The 26060-nt window shown below is 37.4% G+C and overlaps 1 protein-coding gene across 7 annotated transcripts in view; it reads left to right on the top strand.

Moving 5' to 3' along the window:
• Positions 1-1631: 1631 nt before the first annotated feature.
• LOC128685489 (uncharacterized) overlaps positions 1632-26060 on the top strand; it is a 254154-nt gene continuing 229725 nt past the window's right edge. For 5 of the 7 annotated variants that reach the window (XM_053772052.2, XM_053772049.2, XM_053772053.2 and 2 more), the window contains exons 1-2: positions 1635-1780; positions 13112-13245. In XM_053772052.2, the coding sequence (XP_053628027.2) occupies positions 13189-13245 (57 nt within the window). In that variant the 5' untranslated portion in view covers positions 1635-1780; positions 13112-13188. Of the gene's footprint in view, positions 1781-11447; positions 11470-13111; positions 13246-26060 lie in introns of those variants that run through there. The other 2 variants (XM_053772050.2, XM_053772051.2) reach the window with 2 other exon arrangements.

Here is a 26060-nt window from a genome sequence, read left to right as displayed (position 1 = left end):
CTTTAGTGAGGAAACGTTTCACCACACAGTGGCTTCATCAGTCTATACAAAGAAGAATGGTGAAGATCGGGAGTTTGAGGTAATCAGTCTCTCATCCTAGAGTCGATGTAATCAGTCCAGCATTGGTTTCAGAAACCAGTGTTGCTCTTACACTGTTCTCTGAAACCAGAGATGCTGTAAAGTTCCTCGAGCGTAGTAACGTGTCAGGTTCCTTTCTTCGCACCTAATCAAAGGATATTCCCTTCACTTTCCATTTCTTCCTAGGATATCCCCTACACTTTCTAATCCTTCCTAGGATGTTCCCTACACTTTCTAATCCTTCATAGGATATCCCCTACACTTTCTAACCCCTTTGTAGGGTGTCCTTGTACACCTTGCGACCCATCCTTGGACGCTCCCTATGCCTCCCATTCACCCAAGATTTATACACACTCTTGATCAACCTTTGTTCCTCCATTTTAATGACTCAACCAGAGTTCATACAACTCCTGGTAAACAGGAAGTAATGGACGGTGATGCATGGAAGAGGATAGATGGCTTTACCTCCTTAATAAAGTTTATTTAGGCACAGGTACACCTAAGTACAATTGTCATTCATAGTGTAAATTACCATGGATAACCCACCTTCCTTCCTTCCTTCTTTCCCTCTTCACTGTTATTGTTAGGCTGACAGCCAGTCGACTACACTTTGGTCATTAAGAGGCACGTCAGTTCCCCTCTTTTTTAATAATATGTTATTTTTTCCCCCATAATCTACCTTGTCCATAATTACTATCTCATTTCCTTTGTCTGCTTTCGTAAGGTGAAGTCCAGGATTTTTCCTTAATTCATGGTATAACTTAACAAATCTTTGAGGACAATTGTGACCTCTACAACACAATGGTCATCAAAGATTTGTTAAGTTATACCATGAATTAAGGAAAGATCCTGGACTTCACCTTACGAAAGAAGACAAAGGAAATGAGATAGTAATTATGGACAAGGTAGATTATGGGGGAAAAATAAACAAGATATCAGGAGACAGAGAAACTTACGTGCCTCTTAAGGTTACAAATTCAGTATCGAATAAAAGTATTAGTCCGTAAGATAGGGATTAAAGTATCAATATCCAATATAGGAATTAAAACGGCGTATCTAAGAAATGTGAATGCTTGGGTGTGCGTTCCTTGCCTTCAAGCTGAAGGCAGGGAACGTGCTGAAGGCTTTATTGCGCGTGTGTGTGTTAACATACGACATACTCTGGGCTGCAGTTAGTGAGAAAAATCTATACCAAGTGCAACTTGAAATAGATGAATCAGCCATGCGCAACAATTACAATACGAGCATCTGGCTGGCGCTCTCTCGCAGAATTTACAGATAAAATTCACCTTTTGATTTCTAATGAGTTTCCACTAAGTATATTTTTTTTAGAGTCTGCAACTGCAGCACCGCCGCAGACAGCGGCCGCAACAGCATCAAAATAAAAAAATAAATTATTTCTCATCGATTAACAATATTTTGGCAAGCACATCAAGCATACACTGGGATTAATCAATTGTTCACTTGATAAAAAAAATGGGTTGGATTATGCTAGGGTCGCACAGGAATGCATTCCATAGCTTTTGTTTAAGATATAAAGGTGTTGGATCCTGCTGGTTGCTCACGTCACGTAGCTGATACTCTACAAGGACGAAAACACCATGACCGTGTTTTGTGATTGAAATTTTACCCCAGCAGCTCTAATAGGCTGTTACCCTGTCTCTGTGATAATAATATTCTATATAAAAATACTTCCAGAAAGGTAAGGAGGAGCCGCCATTGCTCGGGGTGTTGGGTCTGAGGTAGATATTGAAGATTGATGGAGGAATTAAGTGTTGTTGATACGCAGCTGAGGTGTTATTACTGACGCTGGTAATGTGATTGTTATCACTCATGGCTCACCTGCTTAACTTCTTTCACTTCATTCATTGTCCAGGCTGCTACTGGTACCACAATGTGTTATATGACTCAAACTTGTTTCCATAACGAAGGTTCAATAACGGTGGGATCTGCGGACACGCAATAGTTTCTTAGTTTTTGAGCTGGATGTCGACTTTTTTTTTTTTGTCAGTAAAAAAATCATATTTTGTTAGTTAAGTACAGTAGCCATTATTTGTGTACTATATACCAGCGTGACTATATTTATATAATATGGTCATATTAAAGTAGAGAAGATATTAGCCCAAGTTTTTCAATGTACCTAAAAGTAACTTTTCTGTATTGTGGGATTTTTTTTTTATATTGGTGGTAGTGAGTAAAATACATACGAAACACTGATATCCTTATCACTGAAATGTTTCAATAGGCTTCAGCAGAATAAAAACGTCTCTGTATAAGTTTATTCAGGTAAAACTACACTTAAACACAGTTACATAAATTAACATATATAGCAGCATATGTGTAGATTACCCAGGATAACCCAAAAAATCAAAAGTTGTTTATTTCCATTGGGCAAAATGTTTTGGAAAAAAAAATGCCCAAGTGTTCCATATGTCTTATTCATCGACTTGTCAGTATTGTACACCACTATTATAGTGATGTATTGTTGATGTAGATCCAGCTACAGGATACAGTAACAGAACTCAGGTATCATTCTTGAAACAAATACCTCGTTGATATTCTTGGTGTTCTGAACCACTGTAGAAACAATGTTCAAATAACAAAGCCAAGAAAATGTAGAATAACCTGGTGAATAAATTAACAATTGACAGTGAATTTAAATAAATAACTTTTTTAAAGTGTGCTCAGTGTATTGTCATCAGACACTTTTTAATGTAACTCCTTAAATTCCCATTAAATATTTACTTTCAAGTTATAAATACATAATGTTCTTTATTTTTTTTAATCATATCTCCAAAAATTATTCCCCTTGAGTCCAGTGGAGAGCATTTGATCCATGGGAAGTGGACCCAATTTCCCCAGCCTTGGATCGACCCTAACTGCCTACCATTTCCCCATGCACTGTATGGCCCCTATTGGTTTAGCACTCTCCCATGAATGTAATAATAATAACAAGTCAACCAATATTACATCATTACTTGAAGTTAAATTTCAGTTGAACATTAAATTTTCATTTAATGTCAGTGGACGGAGGGATAAGAATCGTCCCAGGAAGAGTTGGAGAGAGGGATGAATTAGGTTTTGAGTGGTAGGGTGTTGAGCCTGCAGCGTGCATGTGTGAATGTAGCACAGGGATTAGCATGCGGAACTCTCACCCAACAGGACAGAACATATGAGCAAGTCTAGCACCTGTATATTGCCACTTATAAAGTAGTAGTAAGTACAGTACCTTGTAGTCATTCTACCTAAAATACATCCTTGTGGAAATAAACCACATTAGTGTTGTTGTTTCTTCAGTTGATCCCTATAGTTATATGTATATGTCTAATGTATTTTTTCATTTAAATATTATTAGTACAGTATTAGTCCAATCTTAAGTTTGCCAAAATGCTGAGCATCATTATGGGCTTTTCTTTGTAAATATATACAATGCTAACCAACTAATTTATATAATGTATCTTCTTGGGAAATAGTTATTATTATCATGAAGCTTATAATGAATTAATATTTTATTTAAAAAGTGTACAAAAGTACAGAATTAATATTTTTTGAAGAGAGAGATTACATGTAAAGGAGGGTCTGCTTAAATCAAGCATGAATGATTTATATCAGTAGCAATGTACATTTGATTAAGTTTTTCACTTGCAGTCTAACCTGAAGCCAGGTTTCTCTGGTGACAGCCTGGTGAATCAGGCTGTTGCTACCCACAGCCTGCTAACCTCCACAGCCTGCTGGTCTTCATAGCCATAACAAACTGGCTAATTGGACATATCTTGCAGGAACTCATTCTGTCTCTTGTGTTCAGTTTCTTTGAATCAGTATTTTTACATACTTTGTGGTAAAATGTTTAAGAACCATGGACCACGAATATTGTTAGTGTATGTAATTATACTTATGGAACCTCTTTTCATTTAATTCATTTTATGATTCACTTTGTATCTCTTGGCAATGATTTATGGCAGTGTGTAGATTAGGGACCAGTCCTTTGGGTATTTTCCATGTCAAAAGATACTGTATTAGTGTTTGTGTTATAATAAAAATAGTTTTGAATAGGTGAAAGACATGATCTTTAAATGTTGCTGTAAGACTCGTCACTGACTGGAGGCAGTGGGAATGTCATTTTTAGTGATCACTGTGAGGTGTGAATAGTATGGAGTTCTAGAATAAGGAATGTGGAAATTACATGACTGTGGGAGTATGAAAGGTATAATTCAGGGAGCAGACGAGGAATTGTTGAGATAATTTTGGCATTAAGGAAGAATAGAGCAGAATAGGTCAACCAAGAGGGTGCATAAATCTAGTGTGGGTGGAAGGAGGGATAAGAATTGTTTCAGGAAGGGTTGAAGGAGGTTTTGAATGGTAGGGGCCATTTGTCCATTCTGTTGCTCACTTTACATCTTCAGGATCCTGAGAGTGACATTGCTAGTTCTCGCATTGTTGTTGCATCCAGTTACATCAACAACAGAAAGGCTAAGAGGAAGAGTAAATCTTAAAAATTCTATTTACATTTATTATTAACATATCTGCTTTCCTGTGTGCTTATTAATAGAAGTTCTTATAAAAGTTTTTCATTTTATGAAACCTGGTCTGAGATTGGGCCTCAGGGGCAATGAGCTCTGGAACCATTAACAGATGACTAGCTTTATAGATAGAGGGGATTCTGAAAAGTTGCAGAGGTTGGTGGACATGTTTGGTAGGGTATGTAAAAGAAGAAAATTAAAAGTGAATGTTGGAAAGAGAAAGGTGATGAGGATAACAAAAAAATTAGGTAATGAATGATCGGATATCAGATTGAAGGGAGAGAGTATGGAGGAGGTAAATGTATTCAGATGTTTGGGAGTGGACATATCAGCAGATGGGTCGATGAAAGATGAGGTGAATCATAGAATTGATGAAGGGAAAAAGGTGAGTGGTGCACCACTCACAAAGAACATTATCTATGGAAGCAAAGAGGGGAATGTATGAGAGCATAGTTACACCAACACTCTTGTATGGGTGTGAAGAAGGTTTGTGAATGTTGCAGCAAGGAGAAGGCTGGAGGCAGTGGAGATGTCGTGTCTGAGGGCAATGTGTGGAGTGAATATAATGCAATGAATCCGTGGTTTGGAAATTAGGAGGAGGTGTGGAGTTACTAAAAGTATAATTCAGAGGGCTGAGAAGGGGTTGTTGAGGTGGTTCAGACATTTAGAGAGGATGGAACAAAATAGAATCACTTGTAGAGCGTATAAATATGGAGTGAAAGGAAGGCGAGGTAGGGGAGAGCCTAGGAAAGGTTGGAGGGAGGGAGTAAAGGAGGTTTCGTGTGTGAGGGGCTAGCACTTCAGCAAGCATGTGTGAGCATGTTTGATAGGAGTGAGTTTTTAGGACTTGATGTGCTGTTGAAGTGTCAGCAAGGTAACATTTATGAAGGGATTCAGGGAAACTGGTTAGCTAGACTTGAGTCCTGGAGGTGGGAAGTACAGTGCCTGCACTCTGAAGGAGGGTGTTGACGTTGCATTATTCACTCCATCTCTGGCAAGACAGAAATGGAGTGAATGATGAAAGTTTTTCTTTTTTGGGCCACCCTGCCTTGGTGGGAAACGGCTGATGTGTTAATAAAAAAAATAAAATAACAGTGTTACAAGATGCTTTGAACTTTACTATTAATTTGTTTTGTGGGATGGAACACAGTTGACCATACACATTTATATGCTTGTGCTCTCATTGAAAATACTGTTCTATACTCATAAGTTTTCACTTCATTATTCTGCCTCGCAGTTACTTACCCAAAAGTTTTATTTTTGCCCTGAAAAATGAAAGTGCTTATATGCATTTTTAAATTACTTGTTAATAAGAACTACTAAATAATTATAACTATGACCATAATTTTTAAAGGGGTGGACCGGTAAACCAGCGGAAGGCCTCAGTCAGATGACCAGAAGCTCCACTGGTGGGTCATCATATGACTAAGACCCGCATCAGGAAACACTTGTCCTGTTTCCTGACAAACCTTACCTTGTTAATAAGAGGCCTTCCATCTGTACAGTGAGCCGATTCAAAATTTTAATACATGATATTTTGCTAAAATTTTGTATGCTATTTTCTTTTGGTTATACATTTTTTTTAATTGTGTTACTGCAAAGTAAAAGACCATGAGGGTTTACTTTATAATTCAATAATTCTGATAAATCTGAGGCAGGATGTTGTATTGCAAAATCTATGTCGAGTTTTTTTTAATTGTTGATCATTTTCCACCAGTTATGGTTTTAATTAGTTGTCCAATACTTGATGTCAGGTTAATCTGACAGTGGTTAAGAGCATTGCTCTTTCTTCTTATTTTTAATACTAGAGCACATATCAGAGTAACACTAGACAGCTTCTGGTTACTTGGCACTTTCCCATCTCTTATAGATATGTTAAATTCATTATTGATATTAGTTTGGTGACCAGTTTGATGTCAGTACTTTAGGATTCTTGCTGGTAGTTTGTCTGCCCTTAATTTATGTTCAGCTTTTCTAGGTATTTTATCATGTCTCCACTGCTAATTTCACCCATGTATATCAGAGTGCAGTAGATTTGAAACAGGGGTAGCTGCACAGTTCCACATAACATATCTTACAGAAGTACCTTGTGATTTTGTGCTCTTTAGATTTTCTGAGTATGTGAATGGACAAATAACATATTTTCTGGGCATATTTACTTTCTGTAGCAGGAATAAAAACTTGGTAAAGTGTCCATTGGGCCTAAGTCGAAATGAATGCTGGCATCCATTTCAACAATTTAGACTATTTTGGCTGAAGGTATATTTCAAGTACTGAACATTATTTGTTTAATGACAGCTAAATGAAAATTCAGGTTTATGTTTTGTATTCACTAGGTATATATTGAATGCAATTAGTACTGCCATATCTAAAAAAAGAAAAAATTAAAAAATTACACATACAGACTCAGTTTGCGTATCTGTTTTGCCAACCAAATACATGTTCTCAGTGTTATTGATCACTGCAAGGGGTTACTGGATTACTTCTTTTGTCTTTATGTTCACCATGCCAATTTGTTCCATTATAGATCTGTTCCTGGTTAGCTGTAGGTTGTGTTGTATTAACCCTTTGACTGTCGCGGCCATATACAGTGGACCCCCGGTTAACGATATTTTTTCACTCCATCATAAGTATGTTCAGGTGCCAGTACTGACCGAATTTATTCCCATAAGGAATATTGTGAAGTAGATTAGTCCATTACAGACCCCCAAACATACACGTACAAATGCACTTACATAAATACACTTACATAATTGGTCGCATTCGGAGGTAATTGTTATGCGGGGGTCCACTGTATATACGTCTTACGAGGTACCGTGTTTGACGTATATATACTCATAAATTGTAGCGGCTTCAAATCAAGCAGGAGAAAGCTGGTAGGCCCACATGTGAGAGAATGGGACTGTGTGGTCAGTGTGCACCATATAAAAAAATCCTGGAGCACACAGTGCATAATGAGAAAAAAAAAAATCCGACTGTTTTTTTTTAATTAAAATGCCGACTTTGTGGTCTATTTTCCCATAGTATTTATGGTTGTATTCTCGTTTTCTTGGTCTTATTTGATAGAATGGAAAACATATTATAGAAATAGAGGTGATTGTGATTGATTTTACTATAAAAAGAACCTAGAAATGGAGCTCAAAGTAGGGGAAATGTTTGATTTTTGCCAATGTTCAAAAGTAAACAAATGATGTCATTGTCCAATAAATGTCCAACTAGCCATTCTAATATGCAGTCATGAATGAATTGATGTTATTTATACAATTATTACAGTATTGCAGTAGTCTGCATAATAGTAAGTCTTCTATTTTTTGTTTGAATAAAAATTAAAAATAGAAAGCAAGAGTAATATCAGAGGGGCCTGGAGACATGACTGATGAGCAAAGAAAATGTTATTTTAGAGCCAGGAATGTCTGCATTGATCATTCTGGACCTTATTTTGAAAGTGTCATATTTTTTAGTTTTCGTGAAATTGGCAAAATTGCAAATTTCTGACCACATTATTAGGTAGTTGACATCGGTAAATGGAGAGTTTCTTGTACTCAATCGATAGAAAAAATGAAGTTCTAAAGAAATAGCTATGAATTTGGGCGACTGGAACAATGGAATTAGCCAAAAATAGGGCTCAAAGTGCGCGAAATCCCCGATTTGTAAACAGCGCCGAGGTCGCTAACTTCGCTAGAGCATAATTCCATCAGTTTTCCATCAAATTTCGTTTTTTTTGGTGTCATTACAATCGGGAAAAGATTCTCTATCATTTCATAAGAAATTTTTTTTTTTTTTTTTTTTTAAATTTTGCGACACCAGGACACACCTCAGGATTGGGGGTTGCGACAGTCAAAGGGTTAAGGTCTGTAGCTGCTTTTATCATTGATGTTGCTATCGTATTCCAGGAAATCAGTATCAATTTGAGATGTACAGTTGTCTCATGTTAACCCAGCAGGTTGGGTAAGCTATTGCTGTGGCCCCACAAAAGAGGTTCCTTGAAGCAAGTGAAGGGCTCTTGATCCAAGGAATTGGACCTATTCTCCTCTCCCTTGGATCATGATTAAATTCCTCTCATTTCTCAGGCACTTTACAACCCCTACAGGTTTAATGTTCCCAACCCCTTCAGGTTTAGTGTTCCCAACCCCTACAGGTTTAGTGTTCCCAACCCCTACAGGTTTAGTGTTCCCAACCCCTACAGGTTTAGTGTTCCCAACCCCTACAGGTTTAGTGTTCCCAACCCCTACAGGTTTAGTGTTCCCAACCCCTACAGGTTTAGTGTTCCCAACCCCTACAGGTTTAGTGTTCCCAACCCCTACAGGTTTAGTGTTCCCAACCCCTACAGGTTTAGTGTTCCCAACCCCTACAGGTTTAGTGTTCCCAACCCCTACAGGTTTAGTGTTCCCAACCCCTACAGGTTTAGTGTTCCCAACCCCTACAGGTTTAGTGTTCCCCTCCTAAATATAATAATTACGTATGTTGTATGGCACAGATTTTTCTTTCTCGGCAGTGACAGGCACTTGGCGAAATTTTTGAACATCATTTGTTTGCTCTTTGGTGATATCAGAATTACTTTCAGTACTACTAAGTTTAAATGCATTAGTGAATGAGCTGAAGTTTTATCTGTTTTCCCACAGCACTGTCACCTGCTATAACGCATATGCTCGTATTTCCATAGAGAATACAGGTCTCCCTCAACATTCGCGAGGGTTAGGGGATCAAGAGCCTCACGAATGTTGAAAAATCGCGAATGTTTGGTGCCCCAATATATTGTAGGGAAATATAATACAATACTTCTTCCTTAACTTGTTGAACCATGAACAATCATAAAATACATGAAAATGTCATAAATTGTACTAAATACATACATGTTATGGTTTAATAACATGTATGTTATTAAATACCACTGCCTCCACTTCCTTGACCACTGCGAGTCCCTACTACCCTCCCTCTGACCCCCCCCAACTGGCAGCCAGCCCTCCCACCACTGTGTGGTGAGTGTTTTGTTTGTTCATTATTTGCTATTAAACTACAGTATAAATAATGTAAACCCATTCATGACTGCATATTGGAATGGCTATTCGGACAGGTATTGGACGGTGATATCATGTGTTGACTCTTGAACACAGCAAAGAATCAAACATTTCTGCTACTGCTAATAATAACAATAGTAGTAGTAATAATAATAATAATTATAATAATAAATACGACAGAATTGAAGAAGGAAATTGTACAAAAATACGAGGGAGTGGTTGACACATCGTCAGTGTGGCTTTGTTTATGCTGGAGTGAGCATTAGTCTCCATGCTCTTCCAAACATTTCACAATAATTCATTGTGTTTGGTGCTTGTAGATTGAGTGCGACTGGAGTGGCAGTGGTTGAGGAAGCGGGTGAGGCAGTGGGTGAGGCAATGGTAGAGGCAGTGGGTGAGGCAGTGGTTGAGGCAGTGGTTGAGGCAGTGGGTGAGGCAGTGGGTGAGGCAGTGGTTGAGGTAGTGGGTGAGGCAGCGGATGAGGCAGCGGTTGAGGCACTGGTAGAGGCAGTGGTTTAGGCAGTGGTTGAGGCAGTGGTAGAGGCAGCAGTTGAGGCAGTGGTATTTAATAACATGTTATAAATAATAATACATATTACTAATAACATTTATTATTATTATTAATAATAACATGTATGTTATTAAATACCACTGCCTTGACCACTGCCTCACCCACTGCCTCAACTGCTGCCTCAACTGCTGCCTCAACTGCTGCCTCACCCACTGCCTCAAGCGCTGCCTCGCCCACTGCCTCGCCCACTGCCTCACCCACTGCCTCAACAACTGCCTCACCCACTGCCTCAACTGCTTCCTCAACCACTGCCTCACCCACTGCCTCAACTGCTGCTCACCCACTGCCTCAACCACTGCCTCAACCGCTGCCTCACCCACTACCTCACCCAATGCCTCAACCGCTTTCCCAACCACTGCCTCTACCACTCCAGTCGCACTCAATCTACAAGCACCAAACACAATGAATTATTGTGAAATGTTTGGAAGTGCACGGAGACTAATACTCACTCCAGCATAAACAAAGCCACACTGACGATATGTCAACCACTCCCTCGTATTTTTGTACAATTTCCTTCTTCAATTCTGTCGTATTTATTATTATTATTATTATTATTATTATTATTATTATTATTATTATTATTATTATTATTATTATTATTATTATTATTACTACTACTACTACTACTATTGTTATTATTAGCAGTAGCAGAAATGTTTGATTCTTTGCTGTGTTCAAGAGTAAACACATGATGTCACCGTCCAATACCTGTCTGAATAGCCATTCCAATATGCAGTCATGAATGGGTTTACATTATTTATACTGTAGTTTAATAGCAAATAATGAACAAACAAAACACTCACCACACTGGTGGGAGGGCTGGCTGCCAGTTGCGGTGGTCGGAGGGAGGGTAGTAAGGACTCGCAGATGGCGGGAAACTTAAATATGATTTGGCGGCTGGGAATTTGGAGGCTGGGAATTTGACGGTTGGTAATTCGCGAATGTGTGAAGCCCGCGAAAGTTGAAAACGTGAGTGTTGAGGGAGACCTGTATATTTTCATTATCAATAGAATCGATACTTTATAGTTTATGATCTCATCATTATTATTGCAGTTTCTGTTATGTAATGAAGTAAATGCACTGTCTTTCTTTTAATTTGTGGAGGGATTAAGACCAGCTATTTCTTTCACTAGCTAGCACTTATTTTCATCCCTGCTTTCAGACACTACCTTATTTCTGTGAAACTCATCAGTCTTCTTCACTGTTACTGCTGACACTGCCTCAAAATCATCTTGATCTGAGTCACTCAAATTATGGTTTCTTCACCTTTCTGCCAGATGTGGTACTGTACTTGTTTCCTCTCCCTTTCCAACATTATGTATCAAATGGTTTAGGATAAGTTTTCTAGGAAAGACCAAGTCACAACTGACCCCAAAAGTTGTTTGAAAGCCTTGTTGGCCACTCAAATGTATATGTCATTACTAGCTTAAGGATTAATCTTCTTCCAACAAATACGGTACTGTATAATAAATATTTTGGTGGAACAAAGGTAAAGAGGTCGAGAGGGAATCAGACATGTTTCTACAGGCTGTCAGATCACGTGTGCTGTGATGGCTGAGCAGTCATCAGGAGGCCAGGCTAAGAGAGGCCTGCCTCTCTCAAGACTGGCAACAGATAAACCTAGCCATATGCAATCTAATCTGAACTTAGGTGCATAGAAAAAATCCAAATGTTGGTTCGTTTGTCTCTGAGCAATTGAACATACTATATATTTTACCCTGACACTATTTAAAATTTACTTCATTGCCTGATAGATGTGCTTTCAGTATCAGTGAATCAAATTTTGTATTACTGTAAAATTTTGGAATTAAATTTGTCAGATTAAAAGAGGATATATTAAGTGCTACTACTGTACCACAAAATTAAAAAAAAAATTATTTAATAAAGAATTTATTGAAGATGAGTCTACAAGCATAGTTACCAGTTTCAGACTACAACAGTGTTGTAGATACAATAGGCTATACACTGATTGAAATAATTAAAATTTTCAGCTTACAAGTAATTTATTTACTTTCTACAAAATGTCAGAAGGACTTATACTTCAGTTACTGTACCAAGATTTGATATCCTTAATATCTTTATTTTCATGTGGTAAATAATAATAGTCTTTATTTCTACAAGTATATGTACAAGGTATACATACCTAGCTGACATCAATGACATACTACTATATAGAAAAGCCCTTATTATGCAGAGCATTTTGGGCAATTTAGGTTAGTTTTGTCCCCTGGATGCATCCCACACCAGTTGACTAACATCCAGGTACCTATTTTACTGATAGGTGAGCAGGGACAGTAGGTGTCTTAAGAAATGCATCTTAATGTGTCTACCTGTCCCTTGGGATTGAACCATGGACCTTGATGTGTGAGCTGAGTGTGCTAGCAATCAAGCTATGGGACACCTGCACCATTTAGGATTGAGCAGCACAGAATCTTGCCGATTGGGTCTTCAGAAATTCCTAAGAACTCACTGGTGCAATACTGTAACCAGTTACAGTATTTCTCTTTCTCAGGTTATGGGTAGTGTTTGTATAGTGTACTGTACATCTTATCCTCTCCAGTGAGACCCTTTCTGTATATACTTTTATGAGCCCTGGTTGATGCTGGCTTTGAATTGGCTTTTTTTATATTAAAACCAGTGGGTTTTTGTGTACTTAATTTTATTAAGTATTTTATATGAAAGTCCTTGTCTTGAAAGAAAATTTCAGGCATATAAATCAGGTTAAGTATGAAGCTTTTTGGAGTTTGTGTGCTAGTCATAAGTATGGAAGGCAGTGAGATGTACCTTGACTTAAGGCAGTGAGATGTACCTTGACTTTTTCTTGAAATAATACTGTATAGAACACACCTGAATTGGGAATTTGTCATATATACATAGATTAGTTATCAAATAGGCTTAACTGATGATTTGATTCTTGTTGTCAGAGACCACATATATCTCATCACATATGGACCTTAACCTTGCTAAAGCTGGGGTCAACTCTCCTTGTGCATAGTCGAGCATGAAGGAAACTGGATCAGCTGCAAGTCTAAAAGCTGCCCAAGAAGCAGCTGCAAAGGTCTGTAACAAATGTTGCATTCACTGTGTTTAGGTTGGTCCTTAAAAACTCAAAATATTTGATTAAAATATAAAAGTTTTAATGTATGGTTTTTATGTGAACGTTGCCAGATCATTATTTAGTGGTAGCAAAAGTAAGAGTAGGGTGAGAATGGTAGTATTAGTGAGTAAGATCAAAGTGACAAAATAAAACGAGATGGTTAGTGAGAGTTATGAGCAACTATTGGAAGAAAGTTGGGCTTCAGTATGAGAAATTGATGAGGAGGTTACTGAGGAGTATACCACAGAGTTATGAGCGCTGTTATAATGTGTACTTCAAGCTTAGGGTTATATAAGAGTGAATGTGGAGAATAGAGAGAGTTGTGGAATGATGAGGGAAAAATTGGTAGTAATAATGGAGAAAGTATCAGCAAATGAATGTTTTTATAATGTAAAACATGACATAAAAAAGGCAGAGTATAATGGAGAATAAGAGGTTAAAATAAGTGAAGTAGTGCAGAAGAGGAGCAAATGAAAGAATGGCCAAGTTGTCATCAGCATATTTTGCTGAGTCTAAACTGTAAATAAATATGGTCCAAAAATCTAGGAAGCAGATGGACTTGGTTATTAACCCCTTGACTGTCGCAACCCCAGATCCTGAGGTGTCTCCTTGTGTAGCAAAATTTCCAAAAAAAAAAAAATAATTATTTTTTATAAAATGATAGAGAATCTTTTCCCAATTGCAATGACACCAAAAGAACGAAATTTGATGGAAAACTGATGGAATTACGCTCTCGCGAAGTTAGTGGCCTTGGCGATATTTACGAATCGCCGATTTTGCCCACTTTGAGCCCTATTTTTGGCTAATTCCATTGTTCCAGTCGACCAAACTCATAGCTAATTCTTTAGAACTCCATTTTTTCTAACGATTGAGTACAAGAAACTGCCCATTTACTGATTTCAACTACCCAATAATGTGGTCAGAAATTTGCAATTTGGTCAATTTCATGAAAATTAAAAAATATGACAATTTCAAAATAGGGTCCAGAGTGAACAATGCAGACATTCCTTGCTCTAAAATAACATTTTCTTTGTTCATCAGTCACGTCTTCCAGCCCCTTTGATATTACTCTTGCTTTCTATTTTGAATTTTTATTCAAACGAAAAATAGAAAATTTACTGTTATGCAGACTACTGCAATATTGTAATAATTGTATAAATAATGTTAACCCATTCATGACTGCATATTAGAATGGCTACTTGGACATTTATTGGAAAATGACATTTGTTTACATTTGGACATCGGCAAAAATCAAACATTTCCCCTACTTTGAGCTCCATTTGAAGGTTCTTTTCATAGTAAAACCAATCAAAATCACCTCTATTTCTATAATATGTTTTTCTTTCTATCAAATGAGATAAAGAAAACGAAAATACAACTATAAATACTATTCGAAAGTAGACCGCAAATTTGGCATTTTAATTAAAAAAACGATCGGAGCTTTTTTTTTTTCTCATTATGCACTGCGTGCTTCAGGATTTTTTTTATATGGTGCACACTGACCACACAGATCCATTCTCTCACATGTGGGCCTACCAGCTTTCTCCTGCTTGATTTGAAGCCGCTAGAATTTATGAGTACCCATATATATACATCAAAAACGGTGTCTCGTAAGACGTATATATACGACCAAAACAGTCAAAGGGTTAAGAATGAAAATGATGAGATGCTAAATAATGAGTTAGAGGGACTAGAGAGATGGAGGGAATATTTTGAGAAGTTATCTGTGATAATAAATTGATGTGGCAAATGTTTAATGGATGGGTTCAAAAGGAGAAGGATATGTTGGGTGAAAAAAAAAAAAAACTGAAATAAGCATTGTGGAAGTGGGTGAAGTTGAACATTGGTAAAGCAGTTATAAAGATGGATGGGATTTAGATATAGATGATGAAAACGAGCAAGGATCAAGTTTTGTAATATATTTTAATACATTAAGGGAGGGAAGTGCTAGGATTTTCAGAGAACATGCATAGTATATAAGGGGAAGAGAGACTAAAGAGAGTGCAAGTTTAAGTGTAAAGAGTGAAGTATGTAGCTAAATTGTTATTATTGAAATAGTTACAAGAGAGAGAGAGAGAGAGAGGAAAATATTTGTAGAGTATAAGCGAGCAATACTTAGATAAGGGGAAAGGCATTGTTTGCTGCATTTCTTAATTTGTAAAAAGGCATATGACAGGGTGGCAATGGTAACAATGTGGCAGGCATGGCAAATGTATGGAATATGTTGAAATTTGTAAAGATTTTCCATGAGGAAAGTGAAACTCACTTAAAGAAGAGACTATTTTACAGTAAAAATTGGTCTTAAGGGATGTGTGATGTCAGTGTTGTTGCTTATTGTCTTTGTAGATGGCATTGTAAATGAGGCATATGATGTATGTCAGGAAATAATGAATGTGATATAAAGTAGGAGCTGTCAGTTGTTCATTGCTGATGACACTGTTTTTGGGAGATTCGGAAGAAAAATTGCACATTGGTTTGGAAAGAGGTGGAAAAAAAGTTGAAAGTACACAAACCAGTAAGGTGATGATAGTATGATAGGGAATAATGTCAGATTTAAAGGAAGATTTTTTTTTTTTTTACGCACCAGCTGTCTCCCACCGTGGTAGGGTGACCTACCCCCCCCCCCCCAAAAAAAAAAAAAAAAAAAATTACCAGCACTCAGTCCACCATCTTGGCAGGGGTGCACTAACCCTATGGTTCAGATGCTCCACCAGACAGCAGGCACTGTACTTTCAACCTCCAGGACTCAGGCTTGCTAATCAATTTCCCTGAGTCCCTTCATAAATGTCACCTTGCTCACACACTAACAGCGTTAAATCATAAAAACCATTTGTTTTCACTCCTATGTAACACACACACACACACACACACACGTGCTTGTTGGATGTCCAAGCTGAGATACGAAGAATATGAAGCAAATATACCATGTGTACTCACCTAGTTGTGGTTGCAGGGGTCAAATCACAGCTCCTGGGCCCGCCTCTTCACTGGCCGCTACTATGTCACTTCCTGCTCCATGAGCTTTTATCATACCTCATCTTAAAACTATGCATGGATCCTACTTCCACTACATCACTTCCCAGACTATTCCACTTCCTGACAACTCCGTGACTGAAGAAATACTTCCTAACATCCCTGTGACTCATCTAAGTCTTCCACTTCCAACTGTGACCCCTTGTTGCTCTGTGTGTGTGTGTGTGTGTGTATGTGTGTGTGTGTGTGTATGTGTGTGTGTGTGTGTGTGCGTGTGCATGCGTGCATTCATGTGTTTGTGTCTCCATGTGTGTGCACGTGCTTGTGTACATGCGTGTGCATGCAAGAACGCACTCACCTATGTGTAGTTGCAAGGGTCGAGTCACAGCTTCTGACCCCGCCTTTTCACTGATGTGTGCATGCATGCACACATGTAGTATAAAACAAACGCGATATTAAGAAGTACAATAGAAGAGCCTCTGGTGTACGCAGGGCACTATATAGATATTAACCCAGTTCTAAAGCTTTTCGTGAAGAGCTGCCAATAGAGAATGCATAGACAGTACTAGAAGCCAATATTTTTCTGATTCTTCATGTGTGTGACTCGACCCAAAACTCCATGAAAATAAAATTCCCCAAAATATGGACAGCATTACCAGAAGATTCTAAAAGTAATTGTTTCAAAAATATTGTTAAATAATGCCACCTGAATTTGATGTAAATTTATGTAGCTCAGATATATATGTCATGTACAGTAGTGTATGGTAGAATCCCCGTATCCGTGGATTCAGTTTCCGCTGTTTCAGTTATCCACGGTTTACCATAGCCTGAAAATAACCCTCAATTTTGCTTAGCCCTTTGACTGTTTCAGTCGTATACATATGTCTTACGAGCCACCGTGTTTGACGTTTATATACTCATAAATTCTAGTGGCTTCAAATCAAGCAGGAGAAAGCTGGTAGGCCCACATGTAAGAGAATGGGTCTGTGTGGTCAGTGTGCACCATATAAAAAGAATCCTGCAGTATGCAGTGCATAATGAGAAAAGAAAAACTCCGACCGTTTTTTTTTTTTTTAATTAAAATGCCGACTTTGTGGTCTATTTTCGTATAGTATTTATGGTTGTATTCTCGTTTTCTTGGTCTCATTTGATAGAATGGGAAACATATTATAGAAATAGAGGTGATTTTGCTGGTTTTACTATGAAAAGAATCTTGAAATGGAGCTCAAAGTAGGGGAAATGTTTGATTTTTCCAATGTTCAAAAGTAAACAAATGATGTCATTTTCCAATAAATGTCCAAGTAGCCATTCTGATATGCAGTCATGAATGGGTTGACATTATTTATACAATTATTACAATATTGCAGTAGTCTGCATAACAGTAAATCTTCTATTTTTTGTTTGAATAAAAATTCAAAATAGAAAGCAAGAGTAATATCAGAGGGGCCAGAAGATGTGACTGATGAACAAAGAAAATGTTATTTTAGAGTGAGGAATGTACACATTATTCATTCTAGACCCTATTTTGAAATTGTCATATTTTTAAATTTTCGTGAAATTGATCAAATTGCAATTTTCTGACCACGTTATTGGGTAGTTGAAATTGGTAAATGGGCAGTTTCTTGTACAAAATCGTTAGAAAAATGGAGTTCTAAAGAATTAGCTGTGAGTTTGGTCGACTGGAACAATGGCATTACCCGAAAATAGGGCTCAAAGTGGGCAAAATCGCCGATTTGTAAATATCACCGAGGGCACTAACTTCGCGAGAGCGTAATTCCATCAGTTTTCCGTCAAATTTCGTTCTTTTGGTGTCATTACAATTGGGAAAAGATTCTCTGTCATTTCATAAGAAAAAAATAATTTTTTTTTCGGAAATTTTGCGACACCAGGAGACACCTCAGGATTTGGGGTTGCAACAGTCAAGGGGTTAATAATAACACCAAAGCACAATAGTGATGATGATAGTTCTCCAAAGCCTAAGAGAAGCTGTGAAATGTTTCCCATCAGTAAAAAAGTGCTAAGTGCTAACTCTAGACTTACTGTGTGTGATTTATCAGTCAGACTTTATCATAATTATGTATGTAAAGGAAAAATGACTTGTATATAGGGTATGCTACTATCCGCAGTTTCGGGTATCCATGGTAGTTCTTGGATAACATCCCCCATGCTTATCAGGCAGGGACTACTGTATATCTAATGAGTCCTGCTTATTCATGTTCCAGTCGGCATTCATACTCGTGGATGTATTTCCACCGCTGTTTTACTGTGTTCTTCATAATTACTATAACTAAAATTGTCAGTACAGTTTTCCACTACTATTCTCTATATTAACAAAAGTTTTTGGTTTGTTAGTTTTCTTGTTTTAAGCAATGTAATCATTACATATGATAAAATTATCTTCAGACAATTATATTAAACTACAGTGGGGCCTGGGCCTCTACTTGCGAGCGTGTCCACGTGCGAGTTTTTCCAAATATGAGCAGTCGATGGGTCGATTTTTTGCTTCCATACGCGAGCAAAATTTCCACAAGCGAGCAGACCTCAAGGCAGGTTCCTTGACACTGGTGAGGGGCTCTTGCTCTTGATCTCGGGAATTGTATCTCATTTGTTTGTTGGACTATCTTATTGAAACTTGGGCAATGTATGATGGAAAGAAGCTTCTTAATGTACACCAAAAATGAAAGAAATCTAAGCATAAATAATGGAGTTCACTTCTCAGCAATTAGCCACCCCTTAGTGGTATTTTCGTATGGTTTTTATGGTTGTATTCTCGTTTTTTTTGGTCTCATTTGATAGAATGGAAGATATATTACAGAAATAGATATGATTTTGATTACTTTCATGACGAAAAGTGCCTTGAAATAGAGCTCAACCTAGGAGAAATGGTCCATTGCTTGGCTGTTTCAGTGTAAACAAATGATGTCACTGTCCATTCCAATATGCAGTCGTGAATGGGTTGACATATTTATACAATTATTGCATTAAGGAATAACAGTAAATCTTATATTTTTTGTGTGAATAAAAATTACAAATAATTTATTTAATAATAATAACGATAATAATAATATGTATAATAATAATATGAATAATAACAATACGTATAATAATAATAATAATAATAATAATAATAGTAATAGTAGTACATACAGTCGACCCTCGACATTCGATACTAATCCGTTCCTGAGAGCTATCGAATGTCGAAAATATCGAAAGTCGAATTAATTTTCCCCATAAGAAATAATGGAAATCAAATTAATCCGTGCAAGACACCCAAAAGTATGAAAAAAAAATTTTACTACTTGAAATATTAAGTTTAATGCAATAGAATAATTACAATAATAACAATAGAATAATTGACACTTACCTTTAATGAAGATCTGGTGATGATTGATGGGATGGGAGGAGGGGAGAGTGTCGAAGTTGTTACTGTTTAGAAGGGGAATCCCCTTCCATTAGGACTTGAAGTAGCAAGTCCTTTTCCGGGGTTACTGCCCTTCTTTTAATGCACTAGGACCAGCTTGAGAGTCACTGGACCTCTGTCGCCGTTCCTTTAAGATTTGTCTAAAATGGGCCATAACATTGTCATTGTAATAGTCACCAGCACGGCGTGCAATAGCTGTGTTAGGGTGATTTTCATCCATAAAGTTCAACCCACTTTGCACACATTTCCTTAATTTTTGAAGTAGGCACAATGGAGTCCACAACTGGCATAGGCTTCTCAGGGTTAGCCCCAAACCCTTCAAAATCTTTCTTAATTTCCATACTAATTCTCACCCTTTTTACCACAGGGTTGACACTAGAAGCTTTCTTGGGGCCCATGGTGACTTATTTTGCAGAAACAAGCACCAAAAACAGTGATAATATGGATAATGTGGAATGTACCGAATGTATCCTTAGATACGCGCACACTGGCTGGCTTGTAAACACTGGCACACATGGGGCAGCTCAGGCCACATGTGGACACGTCTCGTACGAATCGTATCGAATGTCGGGTTTTCCATCGAATGTCGAGGCAAAATTTTTGCGTTAAAATGCATCGAATGTTGGATTTATCGAATGTCAATGCCATCGAATGTCGGGGGTCCACTGTATAATACAATAATAATAATAGTATAATACAATAATAATAATAATAATAATAATAATAATATAATATGTATAATAATACATATATAATAATGTACTACATATAATAATTATAATAATAGATGGCTTCAAAAGGCCATCACTAGATGGCAGTATATACCACAACAAAGAGGGAGCGGTTGTGGCCTCCTCCACCTGTTACATAATGACATATTTTATTCATTCTAGAGTATATATCGTGTTTCTATGTTATTTATATTGTCTGTTATGTCATATTAGATGAACTGTGATATATAAATAAGCCGTATAGATGATATTAGAGAAATTATTCATGAAGAATTTTGCCCGGTGTCCAGACAAACTCTCGTCCACCGCCGACACCGCCCATACCACTACATGATGAATGACATATTTTATTTATTCTAGAGTATATATCATGTTTCTATGTTATTCATATTGTTTGTTATGTCATACTAGATGAACTGTGATAGATAAATAAGCCATAGAGTTGATATTAGCGAAATTATTGAAGTACAGAATTCCACTGGAACGGATTAATTGCATTTCAATTAATTTAAATGAGGAAAATTGATTCTGCAAACGAGCAAATCCAGTTGCGAGCAAGGTCATGGAACGGATTAAACTCGCAAGTAGAGGTTCCACTGTATATTCAAATAATCTAGCATCAACCATATAATGTCAAACAATTCTAAGTCCTAGCTTTATTCTGCCCAAAATGCTCTGCATAACCAGTGGCTTTTTAAAATGTTTGAAGTAAATGTCTCCTAATTTTGTAACAGTTGTGTATGTTTTGAAAATAAGGGTTGTTTACACACAAATTTTTAGTGACAACTGTAATTATAAATGTTCTTATTTACCATAATTTCATAACATATAGTTGATAGCACACTATAAATTTCTCTCTAGAATGCTATGCAGTTTTTTTTTTTTTAAATGTATGAAATACTGTATTTGCAAGCAGTGAGGCACATTGTTCATTCATGCATGCATGCCACACTTGGAACATGGGTAATATTGCTCAGATTAGTTCATGAGTGTATGGTACACTTGGAATGCAAGGTAATGTTATATATGAGCACATGGCACACTCAGAGCAAAGGACAACATTACACAGATATGCACATGGGCTTATGGCATTTTCAGAACACAGGATAACAGAATTAAAGTACACGAATGTGCACGTAAGTGTAGGGCACACCCAGAATAAAGGACAACATATGTAGATGTCCATATGTGTATATGGCACATTTGTAACACATGGCAACATCACATAGATGTGCACAGGCACACTTGGAATGCTGAATAACATTTCACAGGTGCTTTTGTAAATAATGAGAATTTTCTTGGTACATAATAATTAACAGTGAATCTTCTAATTAACATGAATAGTGGGGAGGGGTGTGTGTTAATGCCAGTTGCCTGTAGATTCCGAATTATGAAACAACTTTTTCACGATTGTAACAAACAGACAAAGTTCTGAATTGGAGGACTCTGTCCACTGGTTCAGAAAACCACTAGACACTTAATAACCCATAGTACTACATTACAGTACTGCATAGTAATTTACAGTAATTTTACTCATCTTTTCGTGGTTGAGTGAAGTGTCAACCACAGTGATTGATAGTGGTGACTCAGAGTAACTTTAATTCTGAGTCAGAGGAGCTGTAAAACTCTACTAGTGAAAATGTAGATGGTTGAGAGGGCCAGCTTTTGAACCTTTATACCTAATTCTGTAAATTTGTTTTTGCTTCTACGGATGTCATATACTGTTAACGCCATATTCATTATGTGCCTGTTCCACTGAGATGCTTAACTCGACCTTCTTTATTAGTTTCAGATTTCTGCTTTGCACCGAGAACCACACACTTTTTCTTGGCAATTACACTTTTCTTAATATGTTAATGAAGTCACACAAAGCACTGTAAATCAGAGAAATTCAGAGACTGAATGCCGAGTGTATGTATGATTGAGCACAATGAAAACAGATAGGACTTGGATACTTTGGCCCATACAGGACAAATGTCAGAATCATCAGACTTGTTCTGAAGATTCAGAAGACAGCTGGACACAATTACTTTGGATAAAATTTGGAATTATAGACTTTTCCAGCATTTGGCCATTTTTTTTTTTTTTTGTCCTCCGTAATTTCCGAACTCCATTAACCCGTAAACGGTCCAAGCAGATCTATGTTCACGTGTAGTGCTACAAAAGTAGATCTACATTTTTTTTTTACATATTTTCAAATATAACAAAAAAAAAAAAGTAGATCAAAGTTTTTTTTACACATTTTCAAATGTAAAAAAAATGAAAAGAAGATCTACTTTTTTTACATACTCAAATGTTGAGAAAACGTATATATACGTTCGGACCATTTACGGGTTAAATGGGGGTCTGTTAATTAGAGGTTTTAGTGGATTTGTTATTTGTTGAATACAGCACTGTATATACACTAATACTTTGTGTGTTGTATTATTTAGACTTCTGTTCCCACCTAACCATCAAGGGAGGCAGTAGATTTTTCTCGAGTGGCTACAGCATATGATCTTAATTACCATATTGATATGTTTAGTTCAGTACATCCTTTTTAATATGTTAACCCTTTCAGGGTCCCCAGGCCCTCTCCCAGACTTGTTCTCAGGGTTGCCCAAATTTAAAAAAAAAAGAATTCTCATGAAAAGATAGAGAATCATTTCCCGATCATAATGACACTAAAAGTACGAAATTTGATGGAAAACTTATGGAATTATGCTCTCACGAAGTTAGTGGTCTCGACGATGTTTACACATTGGCGATTTTGCCCACTTTGAGCCCTATTTTTAGCCAATTCCAGTGTACTAGTCGACAAAAATCATAACTATTTTGCTAGAACTCTATTTTTTCTATCGAATGAGTACAAGAAACCACCCATTTACCGATTTCAACTATCCAACACAGTGGTCAGAATTTAGCAATTTTGCCAATTTCACACAAATTTCAAAAGATGCCAATTTCCAAATAGGGTCCAGAAAAAACAAGAAAGACATTCCTGGCACTAAAATAACATTTCCTCTGTTCATTAGTCATGTCCCCACGCCCCTCTTACATTATTTTACTTTCCACTTTGAATTTTTATTCTCACAAAAAATAGAAGATTTACTGTTATGCAGACTACTGCATTAGTGTAGAAATGGTATAAATAATATTGGTGCACTTGTGAAAGAATATTAGACTCGCCAGTTGACGTGTATTGGACGCTTAGCATGATTTGTTTACTTTTGAACTTTGGTAAAAATCGAACATTTCTGCTACTTTGAGCTCAATTTCAAGGTACTTTTCATTGTAAAACCAGTCAAAATCATCTCAATTTCTGTAATATGTCTTCCATTCTATAAAATAAGACCAGGAAAACTTGAATACAACAATAAATACTATATGAAAATACAGTGCAAAGTCGCTGTTTTAATCCAAAAACACGGTCAAAGTTTTTTTTTTTCTCATTACCACTTTGTGCTGCAGGATTTTTTTTATACTGCGCACACTGACCACATAGGCCCATTCTTTCATATGTAGGCCTACCAGCTTTCTCTCACTAGATTTGAGGGCGCTAGAATTTAGGCGTACTAGTATGTCAAAAACCCTGGTGTGTAAGCCGTACTAGTACGGCCGAAACCCTGAAAGGGTTAAGGTTCCCCCCCTTCCCCACCCACCCTCCTTAAACCTGGTTGACTGGGACTTTGGCAAGAGAAGAGTTTTGCTCTATAGTTGTGTGAGAGATACCAATAAACGTACATACACAGGTTTATAGATTGTCTGCTGTATAGAACAATGTCTTTTTAACATATTTGCTTGCATTTCCTCTTCTATTTTTGTTTATCTTTTTCACCATATTGTAAGTACTAGGGTTTTTGAGACTGCCTTTGATCCTGTGACATGAAGTCTTCAACATATTTTTAAAAAATATTTCCTGTTGACTACAGTACCTGCATTAGTTGTTTGAGGGGGTTGAGTTCCAGCCTCTGGACCTGTTTTAGTACTAACCTACCTACAAAGGGAATTCACCACCAACTTTTGGGCATTCCACTTAAGGTAGTTTTTTGAGTTGCAATTTCTGGATCTGCTACTAACTTTGACCTTGAGGGAAGGTTTGAGCTTCAACTTTTGGGGCTGCTGCTTAACCAGCTATATTTGAATGATATCACCTAGTATTGATGTACAGTACCTAAGTGAATTTGAGAGAATTGAGCTTTAGTTTCTGGGTTTGCTACTCAGCTGGAGCTACTAGCTCCAGGGCCTGGTACTCATCTAGGCTCCAGCTCCTGCTACTCGCCAAGCTGTTTCAGATGTGATTGAACTTAACTGACTACATTTTTTACTTTCTACTTCCACACACCTACATCTCTCTCTACATCCCCACTACAGCTCACTACCACAGTCCTACAACTCACTACCACATCCCTACAACTCTCTACCACATCCCTACAACTCATTTTGTCTCTTTGCAACTCAGTCCCACACTCCCACTCCCTTACCTCTTTGGTCCCTCACCAACTCTCATTCTCCTTTAGCTCTCACACACTTCCATGTCATACACAATCTTCTAAAACTTGCTCCCAACAGGGACATCACACTTGCACTCCTCGACATACACTCACCTCTTCACCTTGGAAAATTAGAAAGCAGAAGTTAAGTCAAGGGAAAAAATAATCATACGAGGAGACCAAAATATTTCTAACATAGATAAATTTGCTTGAGTACTGACTAAACCATTTGTTGATGTATGCTGAAGTATCATTTATGTTACTTGTATTAAATGCTATCATTGAAGACTCCAGTAGTTTTCAGTGATAATTGGTAAATGTTAAGCCACATGCTGGAGTCAGTTTCAACAGCAGAAGCATGGTGGCCACCTCAAATTACTTGGAATGTGCAGTACCCTCTAATAAAAAGGAGAGAGAGAGAGAGAGAGAGAGAATGAGAGAGAGAGAGAGAAAGAGAGAGAGAGAGAGAATGAGAGAGAGAGAGAATGAGAGAGAGAAAGAGAGAGAGAGAGAGAGAGAGAGAGAGAGAGAATGAGAGAGAGAGAGAATGAGAGCATAATTTATAATTGGAAATACTCAAAGGCTAGGCACCCATTCTGCATATTAGCACAACAATGCATCATAGCAAGAGATATGGTAAGAAATGCAGAACTAGTCCAATAAAACATAGGAGTACCATAAGCACAATAAGAGAGCACTGTGTCAGTGTCAGAGGTTCATGACTCTTCAACATGATACTGTACTATCAGATACAAGTATGGCTGGCATAGCTGCAGATATTTTCAAGTGAAAACTAGACAGGTTTCTTCAGGAGGTGCCACATCAGCTGGGCTGCAGTGGCTATATAGGTCTGCAAGTTGCAGGTATATTAGTAATAGCCAGGCTTATAAGGCAGTCACTTGGGAAGTCTGGGCACAAACCAGGCTACTAGAGTAAAAGTTCCAAAAGCAGTCATAGGTATGTTACAAGTACAGTATGTTGTAGTTTAATGGTCATCACTGCATAAGCAATATTGAGGCGTACATCCTGATGTCCACCCTACTAAACTAGTGACCAGCTTTGCATGGTAAGGTGATCTGACTGCCTAAGACAGATGGCTGAAGGCTGATGGCCTTCAGCCATCTTGCAGTTATCAAATTACATCCAGATTTGCAAAAATTTTGAGGGAAATGGTTAAAA

Source organism: Cherax quadricarinatus, chromosome 8 (assembly GCF_038502225.1).
Source record: "Cherax quadricarinatus isolate ZL_2023a chromosome 8, ASM3850222v1, whole genome shotgun sequence".
NCBI lineage: Eukaryota > Metazoa > Arthropoda > Malacostraca > Decapoda > Parastacidae > Cherax > Cherax quadricarinatus.
The sequence above is the reverse complement of the archived record's forward strand: the minus strand, read 5'-3'. Positions and strand labels throughout refer to the sequence as shown.